At 39.0% G+C, this 18,600-nt stretch overlaps 1 protein-coding gene across 5 annotated transcripts in view; it reads right to left on the bottom strand.

Annotated features, from left to right (window-relative positions):
* Positions 1-18,354, bottom strand: part of LOC120314669 (glutathione hydrolase-like YwrD proenzyme) — a 32,895-nt gene extending 14,541 nt beyond the window's left edge. For 3 of the 5 annotated variants that reach the window (XM_039357989.1, XM_039357993.1, XM_039357991.1), the window contains exons 1-5: positions 18,067-18,168; positions 16,389-16,513; positions 16,117-16,270; positions 11,004-11,157; positions 9,345-9,551 (exon numbers count right to left, since the gene is read on the bottom strand). In XM_039357989.1, coding sequence (XP_039213923.1) covers positions 9,345-9,551; positions 11,004-11,157; positions 16,117-16,270; positions 16,389-16,485 — 612 coding nt within the window. In that variant the 5' untranslated portion in view covers positions 16,486-16,513; positions 18,067-18,168. The other 2 variants (XM_039357990.1, XM_039357992.1) reach the window with 2 other exon arrangements.
* Between the last annotated feature and the right edge of the window lie 246 nt (positions 18,355-18,600).

Below are 18,600 nucleotides of genomic sequence, written 5' to 3'. Positions count from 1 at the left end.
ACGTGTGTGTGTGTGTGTGTGTGTGTGTGTGTGTGTGTGTGTGTGTGTGAGAGAGAGAGAGAGAGAGAGAGAGAGAGAGGGAGGGAGGGAGGGAGGGAGGGAGGGAGGGAGGGAGAGAGAGAGAGAGAGAGCAGCCATTGGAACTTTGAATCGGGATCAGAAGCATCTTTTTTTGTGGTCTGGCGTGACTTTGATCACTGAACAACTGATTTTAAGTTGGGGGACTACTTGTAAATTTGCAGAGAATCTGCCTGGAGGTATCAGCTAGTGGCTTAATATCAGAAAAAGAAACTTAGGAAGGACCAGGGTGTTAAAAGTCACTGCAGGAGATCTGTACTTTCAGATTTGCAATACTGATATCAGCCCTCCAGACAGAAAACATGACCTGATGAGCTAGTTCTACTTTATTGTAAAGCTACATTGACTGAAATGTCCAAGTCTGAAAGTACAAATTTCCCATGACTTCTTTTAAGAGCCTGATCAATTAGGGCAGGTCCTAAATTTCTTTTTCTAACCATAACCCTAATTCTTATTCATCAGCTTTTGCCAATAATGTGTCAGTTTGTTGCAGGCTTTCTAAGGAATGTTTTCAACTTATATTGCAAGTACTAAAGAAAAAAAAAAATATTTTGACTTCTGAGAATGTGCCACAGGTGGGTTAAAGATTGTTTATACAATGGTTGTATACCATTGTATGGTATATTATGGTTTATGGTATAGTTAAACTAAATTAACCCTTCATAGAAGCCATAAAACATAGTTTATAAATCACAACAGCTAAGGTTGCATAGCACAGTACACTATATTATGATTTGATGTGATGTGATGTGGAAACCCAGCCACTAAGTGCAGAGTCTGTTTAGAACCCAGTTCAGCAATTAATTGAAACTTAAAAGCCTAGTCAACTTTTCTGTAGCTTGTTATTACTACTTGTTTCCTACTTGTAAAGATAAATCATATTATAATTTTCTGAAAGATAAAATAAGAGAAAGCTAATATAACTGAATATTCCTTGCTTATGCAGATATTCCTGACAGCTGGTATAACAAGTTAGAAATACATCAAAAAATATCTTGGTTCAAGTACAATAGAAATGTTATCGTGTCAATTGGATTTGAGTACATCTCTCTATCTTTTCCATGGTTCCACTGCCTCCTAATGTCCTATAATGTCTTATTTTATAGCAAGTCATGCTTTCCCTCTTTCTCTGAACTGACAAAGTATGGTACTTTCCATTCAAGCTAGAATAAACAGTATAAGACTATAGTTTGGATTTTCTATCAACTAAACCAATTTTATACAATCATTTGAGATTACGAATTTTACAACATTTTTTCATTGGGGCAATAAAACATAATTGTGCATCAGAATCACTGTAATATTACAGAGCATGCAAAACATAAGTAGCTTCATCAAAAGGCAAAAAACACAAGGAATGCTTATGTATACAAAAGGAAACTGTCCTGCCTTTGACCTAATTCTAAGAAAGAGCCACGTCAACCTCAATAATTCAAAAGGGATGGTAAATTGTTCGTACCTGGTACTAAGACAAAACAGCATGTGTCATTCCATATACTCAGTCAAATAAGAATACCTTTCACCATGTGGTGCATTACCATCTGGCACCAAATTGTTAAATATTAACAAGATGTAATTAGCCACTAAGGAAGCTGAATAGGTGAACAGTTTCATCCAATAAATTGATTACAAACAGTCAGATATTTTATAACATTACCAATAGAAAAGAATACATGTAGTACAGGGCTGAACTGAGGAATTCTTTGGTGCTCTCTGAGCTTGGTTGTTTGCTTGCAAAGGTTTCACTGTTGTTGTTTTAACCATTTAGTCATGTTCTACTCTTAGCAACTTTATAGGCAAGTGCTCTTCATGCTATGCTGTCAAGCATAGCTTCTTTCAGTTGTTGGATATTCATCTTTGTATCAATTGTGATGGTATCAAGCCAGCATGTTCTTTGCTTGCCATTCTTCTTGTTCTGTTAACCATTCCTAACATCTGTCAACTTCTTGTTCCATTAACCATTCCTAACATCTGTCAACCTAGCTGCAGCCATCTTGCTCGTTCTAGGTTGCCATATGAATGGGAGGGGGTGCAGAGCATTTGTGCTATCTAACAATTCTGTGTCCCGTGGGAACCAAGGTTATTCTGTTGGTTATGCTAGGGGGTTGGGTGGATTGCTAGAAAGCCCGCCAAACTATTCTATTGGGGAACCTAGCTGATTGCATAGCACTAGGATGGGAAGTTTAACTTTGTATTAGTGTAACTTTTTGTTGTAACAAACACTCTTTTCCAACAACCCAAGAGACGGCTCTGCACATGGATATCACCAGACAGTCAACACAGAAATCAGATTGACTATGTGCTCTGCAGCCAAAGATGGAGAAGCTCTATACAGTCAGTAAAAACAAGACCAGGAGCTGACTGTGGCTCAGATCATGAGCTTCTCGTTGCAAAACTTAGGCTTAAATTAAAGAAAGTAGGCAAAAGCACTAGGCCACTCAGGTATGAATTAAATCATATTCCTGATGAATATACAGTAGAGTTGACAAATAGATTTAAGGAATTAGATCTGATAGAGTGCCTGAAGAAATATGGACAGAGGTTCGCAACATTGTACAAGAGGTAGCAACTAAAACCATCCCAAAGAAAAAGAAATGCAAGAAAGCAAAATGGCTGTCTGAGGAAGCTTTGCAAATAGCTGAGGAAAGAAGGGAAGCGAAAAGCAAAGGAGAAAGAGAAAGATACACCCAATTGAATGCAGAATTCCAGAGAACAGCTAGAAGAGATAAGAATACCTTCTTAAATGAACAGTGCAAAGAAATAGAAGAAAACAACAGAGTAGGGAGGACCAGAGATCTCTTCAAGAAAATTGGAGATATGAAGGGAACGTTTCATGCAAAGATGGGCATGATAAAGGACCATAATGGCAGGGACCTAACAGAGGCAGAAGAGATTAAGAAGAGGTAGCAAAACTACACAGAAGAACTATACAAGAACAAGCTTAACGCCCCAGATAACCACGATGGGGTGGTCACTGACCTCGAGCCAGACATCCTAGAATGTGAAGTGAAATGGGCCTTAGGAAATCTGAGCAACAACAAAGCTAGTGGAGGTGACAGTATTCCAGCTGAACTATTCAAAATCTTAAAAGACGATGCAGTAAAAGTGCTACATTCAATTTGTCAGCAAATTTGGAAAACTCAACAGTGACCACAGGATTGGAAAAGGTCAGTTTACATTCCAATTCCAAAGAAAGGCAATACTAAAGAATGTTCAAACTATCGCACCACTGCACTCATTTCACATGCTATTAAGTTATGCTTAAAATCCTACAAGCTAGACTCCAGCAGTATGTGGATAGAGAACTACCAGAAGTACAGGCAGGATTTCGAAGAGGCAGAGGAACTACAGATCACATTTCCAATATATGCTGGATCATGGAGAAAGCTAGGGAGTTCCAGAAAAACATCTACTTCTGCTTCACTGATTATGCTAAAGCCTTTGATTGTGTGGATCACAACAAATTGTGGCACATTCTTAAAGAGATGGGAGTACCAGACCATCTTATTTGTCTCTTGAGAAACCTTTATGCGGGTCAAGAAGCAACAGTGAGAACTGGACACGGAACCCTGATTGGTTCAAAATTGGGAAAGGAGTCCGGCAAGGCTGTATACTGTCACCCTGCCTATTTAACTTATATGCAGAGCACATCATGAGAAAGGCAGGACTAGATGAATCAAAAGTTGGAATTAAGATTGCCGGGAGAAATATCAACAACCTAAGATATGCAGATGATACCACTCTAATGGCAGAAAGTGAAGAGGAACTAAAGAGCCTTTTGATGCGGGTGAAGAAGGAGAGTGCAAAAGTTGGCTTGAAACTCAACATTAAGAAAACCAAAATCATGGCATCCGGCTCTCTCAATTCCTGGCAAATAGATGGGGAAGAAATGGAGGTAGTGACAGATTTTATTTTTCTGGGCTCCAAGATCACCTCAGATGGGGACTGCAGCCAAGAAATTAAAAGACGCTTGCTCCTGGGGAGGAAAGCTATGGCAAATCTAGACAGCATACTAAAAAGCAGAGACATCACCCTGCCAACAAAAGTGTGTATAGTCAAGGCCATGGTTTTCCCAATTGCAATGTATGAATGTGAAAGTTGGACCATAAGAAAGGCTGAGCGACAAAGAATTGAGGCCTTTGAACTATGGTGCTGGAGAAGACTCCTTCGAGTCCCTTGGATTGCAAGGCATTCAAACCGATCAGTCCTAGAAGAGATCAACCCCGACTGCTCTTTAGAAGGCCAGATCCTGAAGTTGAAACTCAAATACTTTGGCCACCTAATGAGAAGGAAGGACTCACTGTAGAAGGGCCTAATGCTGGGAAAGATTGAAGGCAATAGAAGAAGGGGACGACAGAGAATGAGGTGGCTGGATGGAGTCACTGAAGCAGTAGGCGTGAACTTAAATGGACTGTAGAAGATGGTAGAGGACAGGAAGACCTGGAGGAACGTTGTCCATGGGGTCGCGATGGGTCGGACACAACTTCGCAATTAACAACAACAACAACTTTTTGTAGGGAACTTTAGACTTGGTTTCACTTTTGACTATGCTGATATTTTGTATCCAATAAACATGTTCTTTGAGGAAGTCTCTTGGCTCAGAGTTCTGATTTATTTGGCTCTATTTATTGGAACCATGATACCCTCATTGACTTCTCCAATGAATTTGCACGTATGACATAGCCAAAGTAAATCAGACATAGTCTTGTGATTTTGGCTTCTAGTGATGTATCTATTCAGCATCTCTCTATTGGCTGCTCTGGCTGTCCATAGTACAGACAATAATTTACACCAGCACCACATTCAAAGTCATCAACATGTTTGCTTGCAGATGTTACATTATCTATCTGGAAAGAGGATCTGGATCATTCTGACCCTACTTTTCATATATTAGAGACATCAATCAGAGTTTGTTTTTCCTGTTGACAGGAAAGAATTGTGAGAAGAGTGAAACGAAACCAGGAAATCCACCATTCACTGCCCTGAAAGTGCCCATTTTAAATTGTGTAAGGCAGTAACACCATCCAATCTTATTACTGACCTACAATAAAGGTCTGCTGTGGGGGCAGCACAATTCACATCAACAGAGTTTTCTGTTGAATCAAGAATGTCAGAACTCATGTTAATGTTATTCATTTGGCTGGGCCCTTAGACCTTTCTTCTATCTCACAGACCCCACCCTCTCAAAGAACCTGACCTATCCAGAATTTGATCTATCCAGGCCCTCTTTCCAGATAGGTAATGAAATATCTGCAAGCAAACATCTTGATGACTTTGAATGTAGTGAACCTGTTTCACTTAAGAAGAAAATCAAATCAATACAAATAGTGCAATTTTAGTTGATATGTATGAATTAGTAAAAGCTTATTCATGCAAAGTCCATTAAAAGCAATGTTCCTGTGTGATGGATTTCTCTGTAGATTAAAATTCAAATTTGTAGACATTTATATAAATAATGAACTTTTGTACACATCTAAGTTACACAGATATTAGCATAACTGGCCAAGGAAATTTTATGTGTAAAAAAACCCTGTTTTTTTTCTGACATGTAAGAGTTCATGATCCAAGATCAAATTCAAATTCTCCCCTGTAAAGTCTCTCAATCTGAAAAAAGATACTTAAATACTTAAGAGCATTTATGTCTCTATAAAGTCTGATTATAGTTGACTCTCATAATTTGCTTCCAAAACGATCTGTTGCAGAATTCTTTTACCTCCTTATGTCTATGGAGATTCTCAGTCATCAAGGTCAAAGCTGTCTCAAAGGTGCTTTTTCAAAAGGTAACTGGACTGTTTTTTTCCTTGAGGAAGAAGACATTTTGCTTCTCATCAAAAAAGCTTCATTGGTTCTGGCAGGATGGTGGGGGGGCTATGGAGGGATTAGTTCTGGCAGGATGGGGGGAGGGGTTTAGAAGGATCATATTTCTTTGCAGTCATCTTGTCTTAGCACTCTCCTTAAGAGCTCTTGGGGCCACTTGGGGGCTTAACTGTGCTCTCACCTTAAGTTACCTGAAGGTTATCTCAAGAAGTAATACATCTAAACCATGGAAACAGACATGTCAAACACAAGGCCCGGGGGCCGGATGCGGCCCGTGAAGTGGTTTCATGTGGCCCGCGAAGCCATCCTGGAAACAGTGAGGGAACGGCCCCCACTGCCTTGGCCCTGGCCCAGGCCGGCCGGGAGCCAATGTACAATTTTGTGGTGGCCATCTATGCTGAAACACATTCAGTCTTAGCTCCACAAGGCCATCTGGAAACAGCGAGGAACCACCCCTGCCATGTCGGCCCCGCCCCCGGGTGCATGCTTGGGAGGTGTCACCCTTTGTGAGGAATGAAGAAATGGACCATGCCTTGGCACTTGCCCTAGTCCCACCCCCTTCTGCCAGAGACCCTCAGATCTGTCCCACTCCTGCCCAGGCCTCCACAGACAGCCTTGACGCAAACGATGAAGAGCTGGCCATGCCCAGCCAGTAGGCCGCACTCACTCCATCCACACCTACCCAGTAGGCCACGCCCACCCTGGCCACACCCACTCGCCCCCCCGAGGCCAACCGCAATGCTGATGCAGCCCTCAATGAAATTGAGTTTGACACCCCTGATCTAAAACTAAGGGTCACTCCTTAGTTCTAGTTGTATTCCTCCTCATTTTACACTCCATTCCGTATACTGCAGAATATGATTCCAAGAAAAAACATATAATCACAGCATGTTCCTCCTGTACACTTTAATGTAGATATCTATGGATACTTTATCTAACAATTCTTAGCCAATAGACTGAATGTTTCTTATGTTAACCAACATTCTCATCTTGTAAAACTGAGATGAAAGTTACACACTAGTCTAAATACAAGGAATATATAGATGCATAGAAATGATGGGAAGTAAGAAAATTATTACATTAATGTGTTATGTAATAAAATAACTTGAATGCAGGTGGAAAAAAGGCATAAGCAAGTAAGCCTCTGCTGCCTCTCTCCAGGACAGAGTTTAAAAAGTAAGCAATCTGACACCATCTATACATTTTACCTTTTGCCATTTACTGATTTCTATGGCATTTATCTCTGAATGCTTTTTCAACATTATATAAGTCTCAGAATGAAGTTAAAAAGCAGTATCTGTCAAATCAGGATACTAAGATTTATAATTAGCTAAAAAATGATACTGAGAGATGCTGCTGAATAGTATCCAGACATGGCTACCTAATCTCTTACGATTTTCGTAACTAAGTTAGCCAGGAAGCAAATTCAATTGCTGTGGAAATAAAATTAAATTTGATGTACATTATTGCTATGCTCCACTAATTTTCCTGCATCGCATGAAATATCCCTCTTTTGATAAATATCAGCCTTCAATGTTTCCAAAGACTATAACTCTTGATTCCAACCAAGTGACCCAGAAGGAGCCAGCTACAGGTTACAGAGGGTCAAATTCTATGGGGGAATTCTGTCCTGAATCTTCTTTATGTTCACAATGCAATTTAAAAACCACAAATGACATTTATCATTTGTTCGAATTAGAGTTGAAAGAGAAAAGGCATATCTTATCACTGAAACTATGCACCCAAAGCACTAGAAACTGATATGGTGTTTTTTGCAAGCTTGTGCACAACGAAAGTCACAATGAGCTACATGGTCTTGAGAGTCTGGTTCTCTGAATGTTGTAGGATCCAATCTGGGTCAGTCAGCCCTTGATGCTAGAACCCATCTTCAGGGAACTTCTCTCTAGCCTAGAGAGAACTTAGAAGTTCCTTGAAGATGGGCTCCAGAACGAATCCAAAAGCTCAGAAGACAAGAAGTCTGGTCCTGGTGACCAATCCAGACCAGATCCTGTAACATTATCCTAGGACACATATATTTGCCTTCATTCTGAATGTTGTGTTGAAATTCATGTACTGAAGTAAAACTCTTCAATCAATTTCAGTGTATATTAGATGTGGATGCCCCCTAGCAAAAAGTACAGGCTGCAGAAACATCCAGAATTTCATCTGCTTTTCCAGGCAATCAAAAATTAGGTTTGTGCTGATAGCAGTGGAAAAGTAATCATCTGCAATAATTGTCGAGATTGTACATGTTTCCTGGCAACTCTGCTCAGTATCTCTGATTGCTTCTAATAAACACACTAGTGAGTGCGTGGGTGAGTGTCTGAGTTTACATAAAATATATGTGTGGTATATAGGTAGTCCTGAACTTACAACCATTTGTTTAGCAACCATTCAAAGTTACAATGTGCTGAAAAAATTTAACTTATGATTGATTCTCACACTTACGACCATCACAGTGGTCATGGAATTACAGTTCGGATACTTAGAAACAGGCATGAATTTACAAATGGTAGCAGCATCTTGCGGTCACATAATTGCATTTGCGACCTTCTCAGTCAGCTTCCAACACGCCAAGTCTATGGGGAAAGCTGGATTTCCACATAATTCACTTATAACTGTGGCAAAAAAAGTTCAGAAAATTGGGCACAACTCACTTAACAATATCACTTAGTGATAGAAGTGTCGATTCCAATTGTGGTCATAAGTTAAGGACTACCTGCATGTGAATGGCACATACATGCATGTGTATTCATCAACCTCCAATTCAAGAATCAGTCTACAATGTCCATTGTTCTGTATATGGAAAGTAGACAACCTTCTCCTAATTCAAAAGCTCCTATTATGAAGCTATTAAACAAATGAAAAATGTAACTAGTAGCTAGTTTTTTTTACCAAATATAACAGTCTCTGTCAGTTATGCACTATTCAAAAAGTTCATATTCGCTTCTAAAAGCTCTCATAAAAGAATGTGAAGCAATTGTGTCATTTATTCTCCAGAAAATGTGCCATGTTAACCAAGGGGGAAAAAATCCCCAAACATTGAATAATTATTCTTGAACTATTTCTATAAAAGCAAGGGCTGAAAACATAGTGTCAGAACCAATATACAGAACTGATTTTAAATAGAAATATCCATACTGATTGCATCTATATATAAGGCTACAATATATTTTAACCGTGAGTTACTGAACAAGCCATAATGGCCCAGTTCATAATAATGAGATGTTAATAGGTGGTTTCATACAGTGTTCTAGGCCAAATTATCATAGTATGGCTTAGTTATATATCATCTAAGTAAATATATTTCAATTGTTCTATAATAATCTACATGGATACCGTGATGATATGTGACATAACCGAACCAACAGTAAAACTCAAAAGGTGGGTGGCTACAATCAATAAATGTTACTAACTTAATGCATAACTGACTCTGCAGCTCTCTTTACCTTAAAAGTGTTAGCCAAAAGAGGATTTTGGAAGACTTGGCCATGTTCTGGTGCTTCACCATTGATCAAGAGGTCCTTTCCATGTTGATTTCCAGGTGACTGAAGGACATAAGTATCTTGCTTCCACTGGTAAGAAGTAATTTCAGACACTGGGAAGCCCTTCTCAGCCATTTCTATTGCTGGTTGCAAAATTTGCCCCATGGAAAGCTGAATCAAGGAATATTGCATTGTTATCAATCAACATACATCCACCAGTTATAAAGATTTGCACAATACACTGAATCACATAAGCCAAAGTTAAAACTAATCGAACTTAGCATGCCATGTGCATGCAGTCACCTAGATTTTAGCTTGCCTGGTTAAGTGTGTAATATGAACACACTTATATAAATGGTGTAAAAGTAAAGAGGAGCTTTGAATCAACATAAAGGATTAAACTGGGCTTTATAGCTTCCCAAATAGATGAAAAATTAATGCAGTGGGATAGAATATTAAAACTCACTAGCTTTCTGGAAGGTTCCTCCAAATTATCCTTTTCTGAGTCGCAAATTAATGTTATTTCATCACATAATAAATATTATTAAGATCTATTTCAAAGGGCATATCAGGTATTCCTCGACTTACAATAGTTTGTTTAGTGACCGTCTGAAGTTACAACAACACTGAAAAAAGTGACTTATGACCGTTTTTCACATTTATGACCGTTGCAGCTTCCCCGCGGTCACATGATTTACATTGGGATGCTTGACAAGTGACTCACATTTATGATGTGTCCAGGGGGGGGGGTCACGTGGCAACCTTCAAAATCAATGGGGAAACCAGATTTACTCAACAACCATGTTACTAATTAAACAACTGCAGTGATTCACTTAACAAATGCGGCAAAGAAAGTCATAAAATGGAGCAAAACTCACTTCTCAAATTTCTCACTTAGCAATATAAAGTTTGGGCTCAATTGTGGCCATAACCCAAGGACTCCCTATACTTCATTCCTTCCTATGGTATCAAGTATGTGAAATCTACATAAAGGAAATTAGTAAAATCCCAGCAGATGACAATAAGAAACTGAGCAATATTTTTAAAATAGGAAGGGGAGAGGTCAATGTCCTGTTCTTTTGCCTGCCATTTCCCATATCTTAGGCAAGCAGAAGAAACTGGGTGTTATTAAAGGAAAAGCAAATTCAAGTACTTTAAAAAAAAATGCAAGCACATTTATGAAATAAATCTGCAGATAGTCCTCAACTTACAACCACAACTGGGACCAGAATTTCCATTACTAAGCAAGGCAGTTGAGAAGTGAATCGTGCCTGATTTTATGACTTTTATGCCATGGTTGTTAAGTGAATCACTGCAGTTATGAGTGAATAACATGGTTGTTAAATGAATCTGGCTTCCCCTCTTGGTTCTGCTTGTCAGAAGATGGCTGGGAAAGTCACAAATGGTGATCACGTGGCCCATGGATACTGCAACATTGATTACATGCCAGTTGCCAAGCAGCTAAATTTTGATCATGGGACCATGGGGGTCACTGCAAGGACCAAGTGTAAGTTACTTTTTTCAGTGCTGTTGTAACTTTGACCACTTGTTAAATAAATGGTTGCCAAGTCAAAGATTACCTGTAATCAATGTTTTGAGCAAGAACATTTGGTAGACTTTTACCTGTTTGCTTCCATACAACGTGACAGCATCACACCATGCAGCAGCAGCACCAGGGACTGTGATGTTACATGCATGTCGTAAAGGCAAAGGATTCGCTTCATCAAAGCCATCTTCTTTTAGCAGCTCCAGGGTGAGGGATTGTGGAGACCGTCCACTGCAAAGCAATCAGAGGTACACAGGTGAGGCATATAAAACCCAAGTTTTATTCAATTTTAAAAGGGGAAAAAAAAAGACTGATGCATCACAATCAGCTTAGCAGAGCCCCGAGCATCAACCACTCAAAATAATGCAGGTGATTTCTAGGCCTTTTAAATAGTTTATAACATTACAGTTCATATTCCTGGAAACTCTTTTGTTATTTCAACTAATTCTTGTTCTACAATTAATCTCATTACACTGCTCTCAACATTTTAGGATTCTTCCCAACAGCTCTTAGTAGTCCATCTGAAGGCTATTCTGTCTTTCCCTCCTTCATAGGTGTTCTGATTTAAAGAAAAACATTGAAAGGATAGTTACAAATGGAAGACGGAAGCATGAATCATGTGAAAGTCACACATAATTTATAATTAAGAACCTACTTGGAAAATAACCTTTTGTTCATTCAGGCCTTATCCCACTTGCCCTTTGTTGTTGTTGTTGTTGTTAATTGCGAAGTCGTGTCCGACCCATCGCGACCCCATGGACAATGTTCCTCCAGGTCTTCCTGTCCTCTACCATCTTCTGGAGTCCATTTAAGTTCACACCTACTGCTTCAGTGACTCCATCCAGCCATCTCATTCTCTGTCGTCCCCTTCTTCTATTGCCCTCAATCTTTCCCAGCATTAGGCCCTTTTCCAGTGACTCCTTCCTTCTCATTAGGTGGCCAAAATATTTGAGTTTCAACTTCAGGATCTGGCCTTCTAAAGAGCAGTCAGGATTGATCTCTTCTAGGACTGACCGGTTTGAACGCCTTGCAGTCCAAGGGACTCGCAGGAGTCTTCTCCAGCACCATAGTTCAAAGGCCTCAATTCTTTGGCGCTCAGCCTTTCTTATGGTCCAACTTTCACAGCCATACATTGCAACTGGGAAAACCATGGCCTGGACTATACGCACTTTTGTTGGCAGGGTGATGTCTCTGCTTTTTAGTATGCTGTCTAGATTTGCCATAGCTTTCCTCCCCAGGAGCAAGCGTCTTTTAATTTCTTGGCTGCAGTCCCCATCTGAGGTGATCTTGGAGCCCAGAAAAATAAAATCTGTCACTACCTCCATTTCTTCCCCATCTATTTGCCAGGAATTGAGAGGGCCGGATGCCATGATTTTGGTTTTCTTAATGTTGAGTTTCAAGCCTACTTTTGCACTCTCCTTCTTCACCCGCATCAAGAGGCTCTTTAGTTCCTCTTCACTTTCTGCCATTAGAGTGGTATCATCTGCATATCTTAGGTTGTTGATATTTCTCCCGGCAATCTTAATTCCAATTTTTGATTCATCTAGCCCTGCCTTTCTCATGATTTGCTCTGCATATAAGTTAAATAGGCAGGGTGACAGTATACAGCCTTGCCGGACTCCTTTTCCAATTTTGAACCAATCAGTGGTTCCGTGTCCAGTTCTCACTGTTGCTTCTTGACCCGCATATAAGTTTCTCAAGAGACAAATTGCCCTTGCCCTTTGCCCCACCATAATCCCATCTCATCCAGCCGTCTTCTTCTTTGTCGACATAATGCTGTCCTCATCTCTTCCCAGCTCATGAAGAAGCCAAAAATGTCATTAGCTATAGCGCTATGAAGGCCATAGTTTCCTCCAGCAGCTGGCATTATCCCAACCCTTTTCCAAGATAGATAAAATGTATAAGCCTTTGTGGTATATCTATTTAGTCGGTAAATTTGTATATCTATAGGAACTCCCAGTAGTTAACAATTTAAAAAAAATAGCACACAGCATAATTAAACTGTCAAGGCTAAACAAAACTAGGTGAAAGAAAAATTTAAAATGGAGCGATAGCTACATTCAAAACATTATAATCTTCCTCCTGTTCAAAAATTCTTCAGAAAAGCTGTTTCTAAAAAGCAATGAAAGAGGAGGCTAATCTAATTTTCAAGGGAGATTATGGAATGCTCCTTCAGATAGAAGATTTTCATATATTTATGATGGTTGAAGATCATCAAAATTGTTGGTTGAAAATTCCTTTTTTAGCTAACGGCCAGGGATAGTCAGTTGACAAAATGCTATCTCCATTTCTTTTTTGTGCCAGGGATGCAAAATGCACGTGGAATTTTGATACCATTCAAGTAAACATTTATATTATATTGATTTGTGATGTATATAATAAATCAATTAGTATAATACTAAGTTAGTATATAATAGTGAGTTAGTATAATACCCAACACAGCGTTTGAGTTAGAATAATAATATATTAAGATTTAACTTCTCAGGGCTACACAGGAATTTACGACATATAGATATAAAATTATGTGAAAGTCTACATACTTCTAATGACACTTTCACTTAGATCTTGCAGAAATATAGTTTTCATTGAAAGGCTTCTGTGTTTTTCAAAATACTAACACATGAAGTTTTCATGATAAGGATATGCAACCATAGAAAAGATTTATCCAATAAGAATGATTCCACACTAGCGAACCTTAGCAGAATCCAACCTGTACTGTGGTAAGAGAAAGAACCGTTGAAATAATGTTTATATCATCCTCTCTTTATTCAATCTCTCCCATGTGTTGCTCTGGATATTTTGTGGTACGGAAATGAGATAGCAGTTCTTAAATCATGGCCTGAAAACTAGACAAAGGAGAGTATCATATGGAAGATGGATAAAATCAGACCTGCTTGGTGTTCTGGTGATGCCAATAGAGGAGAATATACAGTATGTAGCTCAGGACTGAAGGCTAGTACAAGCACTAGCACTGAAGTTGTTACCTATTCAGATAATGAAACATCTGCAGGCAAACAACCAAGCTCAGAGAGCACTAATGACTCCACACTTCAAATAATAAATAGTTCTATATGTTTATCACAACTGATAAACTGATAACAGTAGAAATTTTGCCAGAAAATGGCACCTCTCATTTTGTTACACATCAGTACAGATGTATTAAGCAGTGCAGACATTTTCTGCAACTGTAATTTCATTTTAATTCCATGGCAGTTACTAGTTTCCATTTTCAGAAAAATAGATTCTTCAAGTCAAGTATCATTATCCTTTTTCCCAGCTGTGCATGAATACAGCCTGGATTTCTAAAACTACTCATACATTTGTCTTGTTGTTTTTTTAAATCAAACCCTAAGCTTGAATTCTGATTAGTTTGCTATACTGTTATTTTTATACATCTAATATGCCTTTACAGCAAATTATTGCATGGAATAATAGAAAATATTTTCCATTAGAAAAAAAATCCTTTAATTATACTTTCACCATAATGCTTGGTCAAATGTCATATATGGGAAAAAGTCATTTGTATTTGATATTGTTTCCTGTTTCTCTGTGAAATGTTCAAAGAGACAAATATGTTTGGAAATCAGATTTATGAGACATAGAACATCCTGCTCTTTGCCCTCTGACTATGCGCTACAGAAAAAAAATAAAAAACCAACGGACAGTAGACTTTTATGGCACCCTGCTATTCACTTTAGTGAAGCTCAAAGCAGAAGGGCAGCCATTCCCTTTGCACTGCCCAAAGGTTCAACAAAAGTTAGATATAGGAAAATCAGAACCAAAAGAAAAGGAAATGAGATACAAAGCTGAATTCTGACCTAATTCAATACAAAAAATTCCCAAATGAAACTTTCTATCCACTGTTATTTTATATACACAAAATCATTAGCAGGGACAGTTTAAAAATAAGTTAAAGTGGCATCGGGCACACAAGCCTATTGGTACAAATCCAAAAATTGAGCAATTATTATTTGCAGACACAAGAAAGCTTGTGAGAACTGCAGCAATCCTAATAGTTATCATTACATTGTAATGTTCTGGGAAATTCAGTCCAGAAAATCAGTTCAGAAAAAGTGCATTTATTTGTTTGTTTAGAAAGTATTAGTTGTAATAAGCTGGAGTCTTCTTTGCATTATTTCTTTAAATAAGTCTTTGTTTGCATTATTTCTCTATCATCAATTTTTCTACACTTCAAGCAACAGCTAGACATCCTCTCCCAATACTGTATCGCCAATAAGGCTCAATCAGTCCTTGATTCAAGTGTTTTCTCTGCTTTTAATTCATTGGCTCTGAGCAAAAAGCCTATCCAGAGCCTCAGCTATATTTTCTACAACTCATTTAGACTCGCCTATTCTTTCCCTTCCACTCCTATTTCTATCACAAAGGAATTCTCAGTGTCTGATATAGTCTCCTGAAGCTTCAATCCTGTTTCCTTTTATAAAAAGGTACAAAAGCTGGAGTTTTTAAACAGCCCTGGAGTGGGGTGGTATGTTACCCTGCTTTTAATTTATATTTATGTGATATATAACAGGTTTTTTTTTCACCAAGATAGGTTTTAGCAATGTTATTTGTTTCAATTGTCTTTCCTTCTTATTTTAACCCTAATTTTCAACTGCAATTCAGTTGATCTAAAATCTAATAAACAAATAAATAATTTTGTTGCAGAGAAGCCTTTATATTGCAAGGTTTCAGGCAACCTGTATTGAGTATTGAGCAAATACTCCTTGCGTATAAGTGAAAATTTTTCATTCTTCTATCTATTCTTCTGGGAGGTTTTACTTCTAAAAAATATATTCTAGGCTTTATTTTTTACTTGGTTATGCTTGTTTGTTTGTTTACTGCTTTTGTTCTGCCTGGAGAGTCAGTTTGGTATAGTAGTTAAGGCAGCAGGCCACAACCAGGAGACTGTGAGTTCTAGTGTTGTCTTAGGCATGAAAGACGGCTGGGTGATTTTGAGCCAGACATTCCCCCAGGATGGATTGTTGTGGAGAATATAGGAGAAGGAAATAATATTCAGTATGTTCGTCACCTTGAGTTATTTATAAAAAAAAGGCGGGACAAAAATAAATGAATGAATGCTTTAGTTTGATTAGGCATGTCTGCATATTTTGTTTCTTTTTTTGAACTTGGTAATGGGAGCCCAGCCCTTTCCTTTAGTGCTAGCCTCATATATACCTTTTTGCAACTCACCTTCCATTGAGACCACGCACCTGCTTTGTCCTTGCATCATAGTACAGGCAGAAACAATCTCCACCCAGCCCTGTACTGAAAGGTTCTGTAACATTTAAAGCGGCGGCGACAGCCACAGCAGCGTCTACAGCATTGCCACCCATCTTTAAAATATCTGCAACCAATAATTTCATTAAGAATACAGCAGTAGCGAAATAATACTATGAAATAATAAGACATTATCCTCCCCAAATTTAAAGACTCCACCCACTGAAGAAGAAAAAAATAAATACCAAGGCCAATATTCGTGGCAAGAGACTGGCTTGACGCAACACAGGCATTACAGCAAACCACGGGGGATCGTCGGGAACAGAACTTAAGCTGTGACATCTTTCTGGAAGTGAGGTCAATGTGAAATCTGCACAGAAAAGGAATATAGTTACAAGGCATGTCAAGCCTCATGTTATATGCTAGCCAGAATCAGGATAGTATCAGATGGCTATTCAATAAAAAAATGGAAAGTATATTTTTATTTATATATTTATTCAATTTGTATGCTGTCCAGAGGTGATTTGGATATTGAAATGGGAAAGGAAAGGAAAGGAGTCCCTGTCTGCTAGTAGAATTGATGACTATAAAGGGTGGTGCTTATCTCTGTTTCAAGGCCATTGAGCCAGTGCTGTCCAAAGACATTTCTGTGGACATGCTGTCATGGAGTGCTGGATGGCATTTAAGTTTAATAAAGAAATAAATACATTAAAATATACTTTCCATTTTTTAATTACATAGTCTGACCAACTCCATCTCAATTCTGGCTGACATACAAGAAGACATTAAAATAAAATAATATAAAGATCATACAAAACAAGTATCTGGAAAAAGACCACAACCACTAAAACAAACATATCCCCGGGATCTACCAATTGCCCTAACGGTCCAGTGTTTCCCAAACTTGACAATTTTAAGGCATGTGGACTTCAACTCCCAGAATTCCACAGCCAGCATTGCTGGCTGTGGAATTCTGGGAGTTGAAGTCCACATGCCTTAAAATTGTCAAATTTGGGAAACACTGCCCTAACCCAAAGTCTTGGTAAGAGCTCATTTCAATAGGGGCAAGGTGGAGACCATGTGAATCTTGGGGCAGAAGGAAACATAATTCCTGACAATAGGTATTCTAACTGAGAAAATCTGTTTATTATGTCCCATCAAAGATTGGTTGCTGTTGTACACCAAAGACAAATGCACAAAGCTTTGCAAATTCACAATAGTTGGGATACGGGAATTCTCTGAACTTTGCTTTTCACACCTGGCAAGAAATGTTTATAAATGTGAAAACAAGCTCAGAGAACTTCTCCAACCCAATCAGTGTATTTCAACTAACTTTTAAGTTACATGTGTGTTCTTCTAGGGCAGGAGTCCCCAAATTCTCATTGACCCCCAATTGTTCTTCGATATTCCCAAATATGTATATGAAACATATTCTTGGGAGTCAATGCTGACCATTTTGGAAAACTCTATTCTAGGGTTAAAATTTCTCAAGGGGCATCCTTTCTTTTTAAAACACAGGAAATCGGGATTCCCCGGGCAAGCACGGGTTATTTGGAGAGAGCACTGGTGACTTTAGCCAAAAGAAAAAGCATCTTTCTAGGTATGAGCCAGTAAGAAGTTATGGGAGGGGTGGAATCGTGGTTTTTTCAGCTTGGCATCAAGATGAACGTCAAGGACATGCTTGGCCAGGAGACCGTAAGTTCAACCGATCTGGAAGAAGGCGCCACGTTGCGGAAGACGGTTCTTTTGCGCGAATTAAGCCAAGCAAAAGAATTTCTCCATCCCCACGAGCACCCTCTCCTAACGCAGGCAGGTCGATACGATATGAGACAGCTCTTCCTTTGCTCCTTCGTCGACAGGAGGCAAACGCAAACGAAGCAAAAGCCCTTTTAACTAGCAGGTCGAAAGTCCGCCTCCTCCTACCTTTGCGTTGCAACTTACGACGCAACAACCGCTCTTGACTTTCACACACACACAAAAGGCCCCGGAAAACCAGAGCAATAAGTACCAGTACTTGGTCTGTACTCACGTGACTGCAGAACATGTGATGGCTGTTCAGTCTTGTTTCCTGGCGCTAGGAGTCAAGGATGTTATATACAACAGAGAACGGGAGTTGGCGCTTTGAGTAGGAATATCTGGACGTGTCTCTCAGTTGTGGTGATAGCCTGTTTAATGAGGTGTTGTTAACACATCTAATGTGCGTTTGCGAGGAATTTTACCACGACAGTGTTCGTTATAAAATGGCTCTCGCCTTAGCCTTATATCTCTTTAAAGAAGGCAGATTTGATCTATCCGTTATGCTACAAATGTTTTAGCAGAATACTTTGACGCACTTAACGTGTGACCTTCAGACAGTCCGTGGTAACTGTATTTTTTTTAGCATTCCGATCCTGCAACAGTCCGAAGGTTGATAGACATCTGCAGTTCAGCTCCCATTTCAAGACAATTTTGCATCAT

The sequence above is a fragment of the Crotalus tigris genome, unplaced genomic scaffold (genome assembly GCF_016545835.1).
Source record: "Crotalus tigris isolate CLP2741 ecotype Arizona unplaced genomic scaffold, ASM1654583v1 scf7180000018970.2248101, whole genome shotgun sequence".
NCBI classification, from domain to species: domain Eukaryota; kingdom Metazoa; phylum Chordata; class Lepidosauria; order Squamata; family Viperidae; genus Crotalus; species Crotalus tigris.
This window is presented reverse-complemented; position numbering and strand designations above follow the sequence as displayed.